At 47.4% G+C, this 12,747-nt stretch overlaps 1 protein-coding gene across 2 annotated transcripts in view; it reads left to right on the forward strand.

The window, feature by feature from the left end:
- LOC135256484 (ephrin type-B receptor 1-like) overlaps nt 1-12,747 on the forward strand; it is a 155,328-nt gene that overhangs the window by 139,684 nt on the left and 2,897 nt on the right. For both annotated transcript variants that reach the window (XM_064338293.1, XM_064338292.1), the window contains 4 exons: nt 2,671-2,820; nt 6,628-6,821; nt 7,196-7,351; nt 10,532-11,694. In XM_064338293.1, coding sequence (XP_064194363.1) covers nt 2,671-2,820; nt 6,628-6,821; nt 7,196-7,351; nt 10,532-10,640 — 609 coding nt within the window. In that variant the 3' untranslated portion in view covers nt 10,641-11,694. The remainder of the gene's footprint in view (nt 1-2,670; nt 2,821-6,627; nt 6,822-7,195; nt 7,352-10,531; nt 11,695-12,747) is intronic.

Here is a 12,747-nt window from a genome sequence, read left to right on the forward strand (position 1 = left end):
CGGGGTCCCAGCTGCGCGAGCGGGACGCGTACGCGTGGCGCAGACGCGCCGAGGGCTTCGGGAGGCTCCTCCGCGCCGGCGCCCGCAGATGTTGCCGGTGATTGCTTTTAACCTGACACCATCCACGGAATCCCCCGTAGACCCGCTCTGAAAGTGTCAGACAACCACAGCCCCCATACCCACAGTTACTTAAAAAAAAATAAAAACTGAAAGTGCAATATTTGGAAACTTTCCCCTATGTTGCCCTCGTACATTTGCCACATATTTGAGTCATAATTTGATATTTTCTTACTGCCCCGCGATTGTTTTATTGATAATAAGTTGGAAGGAAGTGTTGCATGGAAGGTGAAGTTAAATGCTATTTAAACAGCACAGTAATGTGCAATAATTGAGCAAATTAGTCGCGAAATTAGTCGCAGATTCGAGTCGCAGACTGAGCCACAATGCTGATATGATGTTTTCCAGGGCTGTGTTTTTCCGCTATCCCCTGCATCCGCACGTCTCTTTCTCCTGGTCCGTGGCCCCATACCCCCCCCGTACGACAAACAGAGCGGTATTTCATTCCCCTCATCGCTCGCGATCCTGCTCCCAGGGCCTTCTCTCTCTCTCTCTCTCTCTCTCTCTTTTCCTCCCCGGCCCTTATTAAAACCAGCTCTTTTTATTATGCTTTTCGTCTTCTCTTTGTTTGCTTTCTTATTTCGCCGATTTGCTTTATTAAACCCCGAGCCGTCTCCGCCGCCGCCGCCGCCGCCGTCCCCCCACAGCGCTAATTACCGACGCCGAGCGTAGCCGCCTCCGATCAGGCAGCCGCGGAAACGTTATTACTCGCGGAGAGACCCGTTTTTTTTTTTTTTGGAGGGGTACCTACTCTCTCTTTCCGGCCCTTGGCGACGGATTTCATTTTCAGAGGTGTCCCGGGGCAGGAGCACAAACGAGGAGATTTCGGAGGTGGGCGGAAAAACGGCGCGGAGACAGAGAGAGTGAAGATGCAGGGTCCCAGCAGTCACACTTGTTTATTTTTTACAAGCGCGGGTCTCAGAACGGCGCCACATAAACTGGGCCTCTAATATCTTATCACTGCAGGGTCCGCAAGAGTGTCGTTTCCCCGTGATGTGTGGGAAGCGCTTTTCTCTGGGTTTTAGGGGGTCAAGCACTGCAGGTTGTTGTTACCGTCCAGACTTTCTTTTTCTTCCACCACTTCCCCGACGCAATATAGAAAAGTCATGAAACCCGGGCCAGTTGCCGAAATATTACTGCGAGGTTAGCCTGCACATCCGTTTGTTCGGTGTCATGGTGTATCAAAGGTAACTTGTCAGGTAAGGTAATTTAGCATAATGTGTGCTGCGGGTGCGCCTTTAAAAAATGTATTAATTAACCAAAATGGTGAATGGTCTTTTTTTTTTTTTTTTTTTTGTTAAATCTAGAGTTTTTTCCAGATACACCCTGGGCATACAAGCCTACGTCATTCTAGCATAGAAACAGACAGGCTTTTCTGTAGAAATATGTAATCATTTTCCAAATGATTTTGAATCCATCGCCACATGTTGTTTTTGCTGTTATGATGTATTTGTATTTTTTTTTTCCACACCGAAAGGTTTGCATCCCACAAAGCAAGATGCTCTCTTGAAAAGAGGTGGTTGGAAATGTTTGTGCAAATAGCAGCACTCTAATAGCAGCAAAATTATCAAAGCAGCAGCCTTCTAAAAATCTGCAGCATTCAGACTTGTCTCCTTTGAAGCCAGAGGCATGCGAGAAAGCGTGAACGTCAGCCTAATTGCCATTAAATGCTATTAGTAGCTATTAAATGCAAGCACCTCCTGAGTGTACAGGAAAGTGCTACAATGTCAGCGATTGATCAGCATAATGCATGTGATGTTCAAGGGTTCAGGTATCCACACACACACACACATACACACATGAATTCACACACACTCACATCAGTTACTAGCACCCTGTCCATACATACTTTGGCACTGCTGTCTTTTATCATATTTTTCATTAAGTGTAGGATAGGATACAGGGGTTGATAAGATTGATATAGGTGGAACACTAACTGAAATTTCATAGCCATTTTTAAAGTCCCATTATATCTCCAGCAGAGGATCAATGCTACACTGCAATGCTGAGCCTCCTGCCATACAGGCTAGTGAGCACAGACAGCTCTTCTGTTCTACCCCAGGACCCACATTGGGGAGGGGCAGCACATGAATCCTTGCATCTCTCAGTGTGTGGAGGGAAATGGTTGTGTGTGTGTGCTTGCGTGTGTGCATGCATGCATGTCTGTGTGTGTGCATGTGTGTGTGTGTGTATAGAACAATAAATGAAGAAGACAGGAAAAGTGTGTGTGGAGTGCTTGTAAGCCTGTAGTGTTTTTTTTTTAATTAAATAGACAACCAGCAGCCTAACCTCAGTCAGGAATCTTAGTGCATTGTGCTACTGCAGTACTACAGAACTTGTTGACAGGTTCAGTAGCCTTTGAGTACAATAAGCAAGGCCACTGTTCACAAACTCACTCTTACTCTCTCTGTCGCTCTCTCTCTCTCTCTCTCTCTCTCTCTCTCTCTCTCTCTTCTCTCTCCTCCTCTTCTTCCCTCTCTCTCTCTCTCTCTTCTCTCTCTCCTCTCTCTCTCTCTCTCTCTCTCTCTCTCTCCCTCTCTCTCGTGTTGACAGGGTGGTAAAATTCCAGTCCGGTGGACGGCTCCCGAGGCCATCGCCTACAGGAAGTTCACCTCCGCCTCTGACGTCTGGAGCTACGGGATCGTCATGTGGGAGGTGATGTCGTTCGGCGAGAGACCGTACTGGGACATGTCCAACCAAGACGTAGGTTTTAAAAACATTTTAATGTTTTTTTTTTTTTTTCTAATTGCAACTGTCTGAAAATATAAATGAATAATTACACAACGAACGTCATATGTGCTGCCGTTGTTTTGCTACTCTGACGCAAAATGGACAGCCATCCCTAGGTCATTCTGTGCATTGGCTGCAACACGTCTTCACTAAGAGCACTGAATAAATGAAATTGCAGGTTCAATTTGAAACGACCGACCAGGCATATGGCTGCACCCACTTTTATTGGAGAGCCTGTGACTTTACATGATAATGTGTGCGGCAGTAGGGAGGAGATTTGTGTTTGTGAGTCGTGCTCCATACCGTACGGGCTGATTACAGCGTGTGTTCCTCTCCTCTAAAGTGTTCATTAGCCCTGGGAGAGGCCGGGGCTTGATTTGTCCCTGTGTCCGCTGGAACGCGCTCCGTGCGCTAAGGCCTCTTCTCCCAGCCCCCTTTCCAGCCAGCTGCTTCCCCTGGAACATCCTCCGGGAGGCACGGCCAACAGAGCAGATGCTTCAGTCTGCGCTGGGCTGTAGGATGGGGTGTGTGTGTGTGTGTGTGTGTGTGTGTGTGTGTGTGTGCGTGCGTGTGTGCGTGTGTGTGCGTGTGTGAGTGTCTGCATGTCTGTGTGGGTGCATGTCTGTGTGCATGTCCGGTGCGTGTGTGTTTCCATGTCCATCTCTGTGCATGTGCCTGTGTGTGTGCCGTGTCGTGAGTGAGGTGGTGACTGTGAGTGGAGTGCCGTGGAGTGTGAGTGCGTGAGTGAGTGAGTGAGTGAGTGAGTGAGTGCCTGAGTGCCTGAGTGCCTGAGTGCCTGAGTGCCTGAGTGAGTGAGTGAGTGAGTGAGTGAGTGAATGAGTGAGTGAGTGAGTGAGTGAGTGAGTGAGTGAGTGAGTGAGTGAGTGAGTGAGTGAGTGAGTGAGTGAGTGAGTGAGTGAGTGAGTGAGTGAGGGTGATTGAGTGAGTGAGTGACTGAGTGACTGAGTGACTGAGTGAGTGCGTGCGTGCGCTTGTGTGTGTGAAGGGAGAAGTTGTCCTTTTGTTACACCCCTGCCCTGAACCATCAAAGAGCCACGTCTGAGTTTCAGCCCAGTGCGAAAAGTTGCTGAAAAGCTGGAACGGGACTAACGATCGCACCCTGTTCCCTCTAAATCACCTGCGCGTGTCAGCAGTTCCCCGCCCTATTGATCCTGTTCATGCTCCGGTCCCTCTCCTGAGAATGCACTTATTCACAAATTAGCTGCTCTGTGTGACTGTGAAGAGAAATGAACAACTAACTAACGGCAATCATCTAACTAGCGATCAGGTTTTCCTGAGATCCGAGTAAGCGAGAAGTTACCAAACCATTCAGGTCGATTTCCTGTGTTTCGCTAAAACTGGGCTGCTCTGCATTCTGATGGTATTCCGACGCTGACCACACCGCAGCTGGAAGCGAGACGTCTTAATCAGGAAGTGGGCAGTTGAAATGAGGCACCATGGGACTGCTTTTTAATTAAAACCAGCTGCTAAAAACGGCCCAGGTGTAATTACAGGAGGTACCAGAAGGATGATTTCTGCCGTCGTCTTTATCCGGGAGGCGCACACACATTTTATACACGGCCGCTTACCTGCAAATTAACGAGGGGCAATTTCTGCGGTATCTGACACATACATCCTGATATATCTGAAGAAAAGACATCCGCGGCAGTTGTCTTAAGCAATGTCTTAAGACCTCAGCTGATCCAAACGTATAGGTGCGGTGAACTGTTTTAACACACTGTTTAATTGGATCTCGTTTCATTAGCAAGAAACTGATTTGCTCAGCTTGTGGCTAATCGGATAAAGACGGAGCTACCCATCGCACATACGGTAGAACAGGGGAGGAAACATGGGGGAGTCTCAGATGTGTTCACACTTGCAACCTTGGGGGTGCCCCCTTGGCTGAATCAGTGGTCAGCCAATGAGTAATGTAATAGAAGGAAAGATATGTTGAACACACTAAGAGTGTATCAGTAAATCAAAGACGCCCTCCCTTAAGTAGACCACACTTCAAATGCCTATCTCTGATCAGCTGTACACTTTCATTATTTGTGGGGGGTGTGGAAACGCTGATACCTGACCTGGGGTTTCACACATCTTGTGTGTGCGTGTGGAGGTGGGGGGAGGGGAGTCAGAGAGATTAATGCATTTTCATTATGTTCCTGAAATGCGAAGCCCCACTGAACACAGCATGCCACCTTCCGGTGGGAATTCGGTACAGGGGAGCCGAGTCATAGCAAGAGTGGACCACATGACTACCTTCACCCGTGCCAGTCCCATTTCCCCTGTAGAAACTGGGGGGGGGGGGAGTCACCAAAACCAACAGGGGGTTGTGCCTCCGCCTGCCGCTCTTCAGTAATCAGGACATGATAGTCCAGTAGGGTTCATGGAGACGAGGGACGATTGGCGAGTGTCCGGGGGCCACTAGAGCTCACATTCTCCTCCTCATGGGCCAATCAGGCATTTGCGTGATGAGACGTCCTGACCCCACTGACACCGCAGCAGGGCTTCCAGACGTGTGATTGGCCGACACCTGCTGGGAGAGGTCTATCTGTACTTTAGATGTGGTCAGTGTGATTGCGTGTACTGTAGCATTTCAAAGCTTTCATTTGATCTACTACGAACCATGCCCTTACTTTGAAGAGGAGTGAAATTGGAAGACTGAGGGAATGGTTGATATGGATGAAACCACTATGAAGCAGACCGAATGAGGATTGATTTTGGAGCAAATTAAATGGTGGATTACATGGATGTCTACTGAATATCATTTGTGGGGGAGATCTGTTGATGATTTCTCATCAGCTTCTTAAATTATTGTTTTTTTTTTCTATTTCTCTTCTCCAAGTGGCTGAAATTCTCATATTTCGTTCATTACCGTTTCTGAATCCGACAAGTGGAACACATGATTTTATTCTGGATCGTCTGGCCTTTGAAGTACTTGAGGGGGCACGTTTGTGTACTTTTAGAGCCTGGCATCTCTCCCCTGCATCTAGCTGTGCAGGCTGCCCATGTTTGACTCCCCTCGAGCGGTCCAGCAGTAAAATCCGGCTCAGTTTCATGGCGAGAGAGCTGGCCGGCAGCGGGGAACGGTGCCAGTGTCGTCCTGCAGATGCTGACTTCCTGTCTCCACCCCGCTGTTGGCGTCCTTTCGCCAGTCTCCTTTCGCGGACCGAATCAGCAAAACAGAGTTCGACTCTCTGCCTCCTCTTTGTCTGCGAGGGTCGAAACTAAAGCATCCGCCTAGAAAAGAGGCCAGAAAGCCAAACTTCCACTTTCCACTTTGGCTTTGTAGTTACACTAGTGCAGAAGGTGAGTCTACAGACACTGAGGAATACACAAGAATCAGTGCATTGTGGGAGACATTAAATAACACAGAATAATGAAGAGAACAGGCCATTCAGCCCAACAATGCTCGCCATTTGCATAACTAAATTGTACCTAGTGCTCTGATCACCTTCTGGCTAGATATTATCTAACACCATATCGAGCCTGGTCTTGAAAACCCCCAGAGTTTCTACCTCTACTGCATGACCTGGCAGGATATTCCACACATTGACTACTCTCTGCCTGAATAAATGCTTCCTAATGTCTGCGGAATTTACTTTTTGCTCATTTCCGTTTATGTCCCCTTGTTCTACTGACAGAACTGAGGACTCAGCAATCCCTGTGTTAAAACGTGTGCTGCTTAAGTGTTCAACCATCTGTGATTGGCTCTTAGCCCCATCCCGTCCTCCAGTTGGACTGTTTAATGACCTCGTGCCCTCCCCCCCCCGTCCCCAGGTGATCAATGCTATCGAACAGGACTATCGACTGCCCGCGCCCATGGACTGCCCGGCCGCCCTGCACCAGCTGATGCTCGACTGCTGGCAGAAGGACCGCAACGCTCGGCCACGCTTCTCCGACATCGTGAACACGCTGGACAAGATGATCCGCAACCCCACCAGCCTGAAAGCTGTGGCCACCATCACCGCAGTGTGAGTGCACCTGCGCTCGCTCGCTCTCCTTCTGTCTCTCTCTCTCTATCTCTCTGCCTCTCTCTCTCTCTGCCTCTCTGTCTCTCTGTCTCTCTCTCTCTCTGTCTCTCTCTCTCTCTCTCTCTCTCTCTCTCTCTCTCTCTCTCTCTCTCTCTCTCTCTGCCTCTCTGCCTCTCTGTCTCTCTCTCTCGTGATGACAGGGTGATAAAATTCCAGTCAGATGGATGACTCCAGAGGCCATCGCCTACAGGAAGTTCATCGCTGTCACACACAAACATGTACACGTTCCATCTAATGTAAGGTGGTGTAATATTAGGGGAGAGAGCACGCTGTATTTTGTTACTGATGCCACTTTATCCCCTTCCCACCCGCAGGCCTTCTCAGCCCCTTCTGGATCGTTCCGTGCCCGACTTCACCACCTTCACCTCAGTGGAGGATTGGCTGTGTGCCATAAAGATGACCCAGTACAGGGACAACTTCCTTAGCTCTGGCTTCACCTCCCTCCAGCTGGTTTCACAGATGACATCAGAGTACGTAACCACTGCCAGATCACGCTTCCATTTGACGTGTTGCACTGACGTGTTCTAGTCATTGGATGCATAGACGGTAAAATGCTCAGTGTTAAATCAACTCTTACAGAGTCTATATAGTCCACTGCGGTCAGAGGTCGAGTTGAATTAATGCTGGTTGTTTTACTAAGTGCAAGCATAAAAATAGCTTTTTGAAGTTCTGCAGCTACAGCAGCATGCTGAGATATCAATTAGGTATATAATTGCATTGTTAGGCATGGTATACTGTCTACACTTAAAAATGATTCTAATATATTCTGTCAGATAGCTTTCTGGTTCAGTGATTCTGCTTGTTATTAACAAGCATTTGTGTATTTGACTTCTCTCTCAGTGTAATGAATCAAAGCTCAGAAAATACAATGTATGAAATCCTTAGCCATGAGAAAAGACATGCATGCCCTGTTGTTTAGATAAGGCTGACATATTTATGTACAAAGTGTTTGGTGCCAGGTACTGGTTTGTAACGGTTACAATCAGATAAAACTCTGGTGCTGTTTATTAAAGCAACAAACAGCCATTGATGCTTTTTAATTAGCCTGATCTCCTATGGGGAAGGCTTTAGGCTTGAGCCATGAAAACACACAGAGAGCCAAGTTTGATTTATTTATTTTTTTTAAACTTCTTGGACACAATCTGAGTACAAGACATCAGCGTTGACATTAGAGGAAATAGAGAGCCTTTACCCTGCCCCTGGCCAAAATCAGTTTGTCAGAGACAGAGGGAAAGAGGAACATGGGAGGCAATAGTTAGACCCAACATTAGATTCACCTTCTAAACTACGATAGCAGACCGTGAAAATCTTTTCTAAAAATTCTCGAAATTGGAGGCTGTTTTTCCTGAAACCTGAGGCTGCTTGTTTGCTAGGGGAGCTCACTGAATGGGGATGGTTTTATTCGGCTCACCTGTGGCTAATCAGCCACAGGCATTAAAAGCCTGACTTTTTGTTTGCTCGTTTGGCTGAGAGTGATATTGCATGTGGGAGGTTTGTCAGAGGCTCCTGGTGCTCGTAGCCTGGTAATTTGGTAACTTGCAAAGAGAGTGTGTAATTACACGAGGAGAGGACAACAATGCGAAAACGGTTCAAGTAGCAAACAAACAACAAAGGCTTCTGTTAAACAAAAAGACGATAATTAGAAAGGAAATGCACAGTTATTTTATTTTACTTTGAGAGCAGAGTTTTTTCTCTTAATACCTCCAATATCAGTGGACACCTGTTTTTAGAATCCTACTTTCATGACTCAAATTGGAGCCTTTTTGTTTTATTGTTGGTTCCCGCGGGGAAATAAAAGCATAGCAAACACCAGTTTTTTTACTGCCCAAGTTGAATTTTATGCGACATCATAAGGTCTTCCAGTTTTGTGTGACTGCAGAGGTGGAAAGTCCAGGGGTAAGACAGTGAAAGTCCTGTGTATTTCCTCCTGTTAATTCAGCCAGCTGATTTCACTAATTAGTTCTACCTTCTGGCTTGAAGAATAATGAGCAAATACAGGTGATTGGAACAAAAATACTGGGGAGGACCTTTACTTTCATAACCTGGATTTTCCACCTATGGCACTGTGTGGATAAAACTGTCAGTTGAATTAAAAAAGTTTTGACCTTAGTTTTTTTACTTCGCAATCAATAAAAACGGGTGGTGCGGCAGAATGACAATTCAAGTACAAAATTTTTTGCTACATTTCTTGATACTTTAAGTTCATGAATGACAGCTGAAGACTGTGCCTGTGTCCCAACATGAAACACCTTATTATGGTCTGTGGTTAAGTCAGCATAAGTGTGTTGAGATAATTGGCTACTTTGGCCAGTGCAACTGGTGACAACGAAAGTCAGCTGGAACAGGACTGGCTACCACTAGTTTACTGCACCCCACCCAGCAATTCTACCCAAGTGCGTTTCAGGTTTGTTACTAAATGAGCATGTTCGTCGGAATAAACCCGAAACTCATTTGGGTGGAATGGCATTTGAATGCAAGATCACATTAGATCAGCACACAATGGTGTACGCACGTAGTAGTTTGGAGCAAGAGCGCTGGATCCATTAATATGATCATGAGTGACCAGCATGAGCCCTCCAGATTATATAAATATCCCGATTTCAGTCAGTCATATTGGTGAAGAGCATATCTCATGGAGTCTTAAGTCCCATGTAGCATGAGATGAACTGAAAAACTCCTTGAGATTTTGGCAGGAAAATAGAAATGGATGAGAGAGGCACTTGCTCAAAAGTCCCTCTACTGCAGTGCCGCCGTATACATCAATGCTTGTATTAAATAATTTCTGGAGTGGAGAGTGGATGAATGTCATCCTTACCATTGAGACATTGTTAGCATTGAGACGTTGGCATTTGAAAGCATTCAGAAATGACCACAGGTGGTTATCCATGAGCACTGCTGGAGTCTTGGGTGGGTGGGATTCTTTCAGAATCTGGGTTTCGCCCTCAGACTCGCGTCAAATTCCTGACGGGAGGAGACCTTTCCGTCAGAGAGGCAGCTACGCGGCAGACTTCAAACACCGTCAGCGCCGTGCAAATAAGCGACGTGTGTTTCAGCGTTAACGTAGGTGTGGTGTCGGGCTCGCTGCCGGCGTGCTGTGCTTTCATGTGTTAAATCAGCCTGCTCTAGCTGTCAGGGGCGAGGGGACCCCCTTTATCAAAGTGCTTATTAAATCCTTACACTTTCTTATATAACGCAGTGACATGATTACACCTGTAATTTATTGCGCGCTAGTGATATACCCTACCTGCTTAATACATGTTTGGTTTTGTCAGTTTCACGGTCCGTAACAACAGCTGATAAATAATCTCCAAAATGGCGTCTTCCGGCTCTTTTGTTTACCGGCGCGAAAGCCTATTTGCATAGGAATGTGAGCTCCAGGTATAAACTGTGCCTTGCGCACGGAGCGGAGCCTGGCTGTTCATGTTTATCTCTCCCCTCTGCCAAGAATAAAATAAAGGATATGCAAATTATCGCGGCTTCCAGGGAAGGTGAAGCTGGAGGCAGCATGACAGTGGCACGTCAAGTCTGTGCCTGGGTCCTACCTGTCATTTTAAACGCTATATTCGCACTTCATTTATTCCCCCCTCCCCCTCCCCCCCTCCCTCCCTTCCCTCACGGCTGGTCTCCATGTTGGTTTTTTTTTTTTCCAGGGACCTCCTCAGAATCGGGGTGACCCTGGCGGGGCACCAGCGGAAGATTCTGAGCAACATCCAGTCCATGCGGGCGCAGATGAGCCAGTCCCCCACTGCTGTGGCATGACTAGAGGAGGCGCTGAGCGGCGGTGGCGGCGGCGGCGGTAGCCTGCGCGGCAGCCTGCGAGGGAGCCTACGCGCGGGCCGCCAGCCGGCCGCGGGTTCGATGGAGCGCGCCCGCGTGGAAACCGTCGTTCTGATCTGATCGAACCCCCCCCCCACCCCCCCGCCGCATCAGCCTGCCCTCAGCTCAACGGCCTCCTCCCCTTGACGAGACTGGTACCCAATCGCCAGCGGACAGGAAAATGAAACCCATTAAGTTAAATGTACCGTACGAAGACCCGAAAAAAAAGAGTATATTATTAAGACGCTGTGGAATATCACCTTTTTTTTACTTCAGGTTTACTCCTGCTTTTCTGTGGATTATTTTTTTGCCCTCAGCCCGCTACATCAGAGGACGAAACGAAGGGAGGAAGGAGGGAAGGAAACCAGCTTTCATCCATTTTCATTCTTCGTTAGCCGTCGTACGTGTGTTCGCTCCCGCAGGAAAAGGAGCGCTGAGCTGCCTGCTGAGGTTCAGGCGGATAGCGTTGCCCAAGGACAGCCCGGGAGGGCCGCCCCTGCGTCAGAACTCCGTCGGAGGAATATAAATATGTTCTCGTATAAATATAATGAAATAACTGGGAAAAAAAATCTTCATATTGAAGGTCATTTGTTATAGAAACTTTTTTCTCTGCTTGCATTTTTTGCAAATAAAGTACACGGATTGTAAATGAGTTAAATGGATTGTAAATTATGCCACGGTGGTCCCTTACACACAGGCATCTTTCCTGGATGTTTTGATTTTGCTCCCGGCACAAAGGGGACCGCAGACTGCTGTGGGGAACAGGCTGCGGCCTAGCCGATCTGTACAAAGAACCTTTGTTTTTGTGTCAAATGCTTAAAAAAAAAACTTAAAAAAAACGTTTATGTCTTCAGACATTGTTGGCGTGGGGTTTCCAGGCTGCGGAGCTCTTGTCTGTAAAGGCCTTCTCTTATTCCTCTTGTGTGGCTTCTTTCTGTGTGAGCTCCTGGAGCCATGGTTCAAAGGACCTGTTCCAGCCCTGCAGCTCAAACTGTCGGTACGTACCCGTTACCTTATTCAAACTCTAGGTCCTAATAATACACTGTATGTATGTCAGCGTAAACTGGTTGAATAATCATGGATTGTGTAAACACAAACTCTGACATGCAGACATGCATTCCCACCCCTTTAAACAGAAGCACTCCAATGCTGCTAGACGCTAGGGGGAAATGTGTAAAAGGTCTAATGTACAGTAGCATGTTTTATATTCATTCCACAAAATACTTCTGTATTTGATTGGTAGTGTCATTGTGTAAGGTACAAAACCACCCAATGTGTATTACATTTGCTATGAAAGCACGACTGTGTAACTGCCCTGATCAAGTCAGTGAACCTAATTATCAAGAGACTGAGTAATCTGGCTCTTTCAGATTAGCATGAGTCACCAGCAAGGGTGACAGCCCAACAATGGGGTTTTCAGTCTGATATCCATAAACGAATGTGGTACTTCAGAACCCTCACTGCCTGCTTCTGTGTTTAACTTACCGGCACATACTGTAGACCCCACATTTTAATAGGACATTATCATTGGTGTTTACATGTTTTGTGTTTAAGTACACTTACTGGATAGTACACTTCTACCATTGACCCTTCTTTAGAGTATCATGCAGAGAAACAGTGGGCATTAATGTAAATGTTTTGGTACGGTACGTACAGCAACGCGTTGAGTACACGCGGCCCGACCCGAGCTGGAACTGGAGCCACACACAGGCAGGTCGAGGCAGAGGGCCAGTTTCTGCTCTTCGCAGGCAGGGGAGCGTCTTCTTCGGCTCTCCCTCTGCCGCTCGCTGCTGGGTGTTTGTTGTTTTTTTGGCGTGTGATGGATGACAGTGGTAAACGGTGCTTAGGATCCTAATGAGACTCTAATTGTAAGAGGCTTTCAGCTGTGCATTTTCAGCAGGGCTTTTCGGCAGAGGCTAGCGCTGAGCGCCGCTCGAGTGTTTACTGGGGGCCCAGCCTCGGCCGTCCCCCGGAACTAATGTGCCGAGCTCGCTCGGCTGTCTAACTAGAAATGCACTGAAACTTAAATCAATGGATCAGTGCATTAACA

The sequence above is a fragment of the Anguilla rostrata genome, chromosome 6, assembly GCF_018555375.3.
Source record: "Anguilla rostrata isolate EN2019 chromosome 6, ASM1855537v3, whole genome shotgun sequence".
Lineage (NCBI taxonomy): Eukaryota > Metazoa > Chordata > Actinopteri > Anguilliformes > Anguillidae > Anguilla > Anguilla rostrata.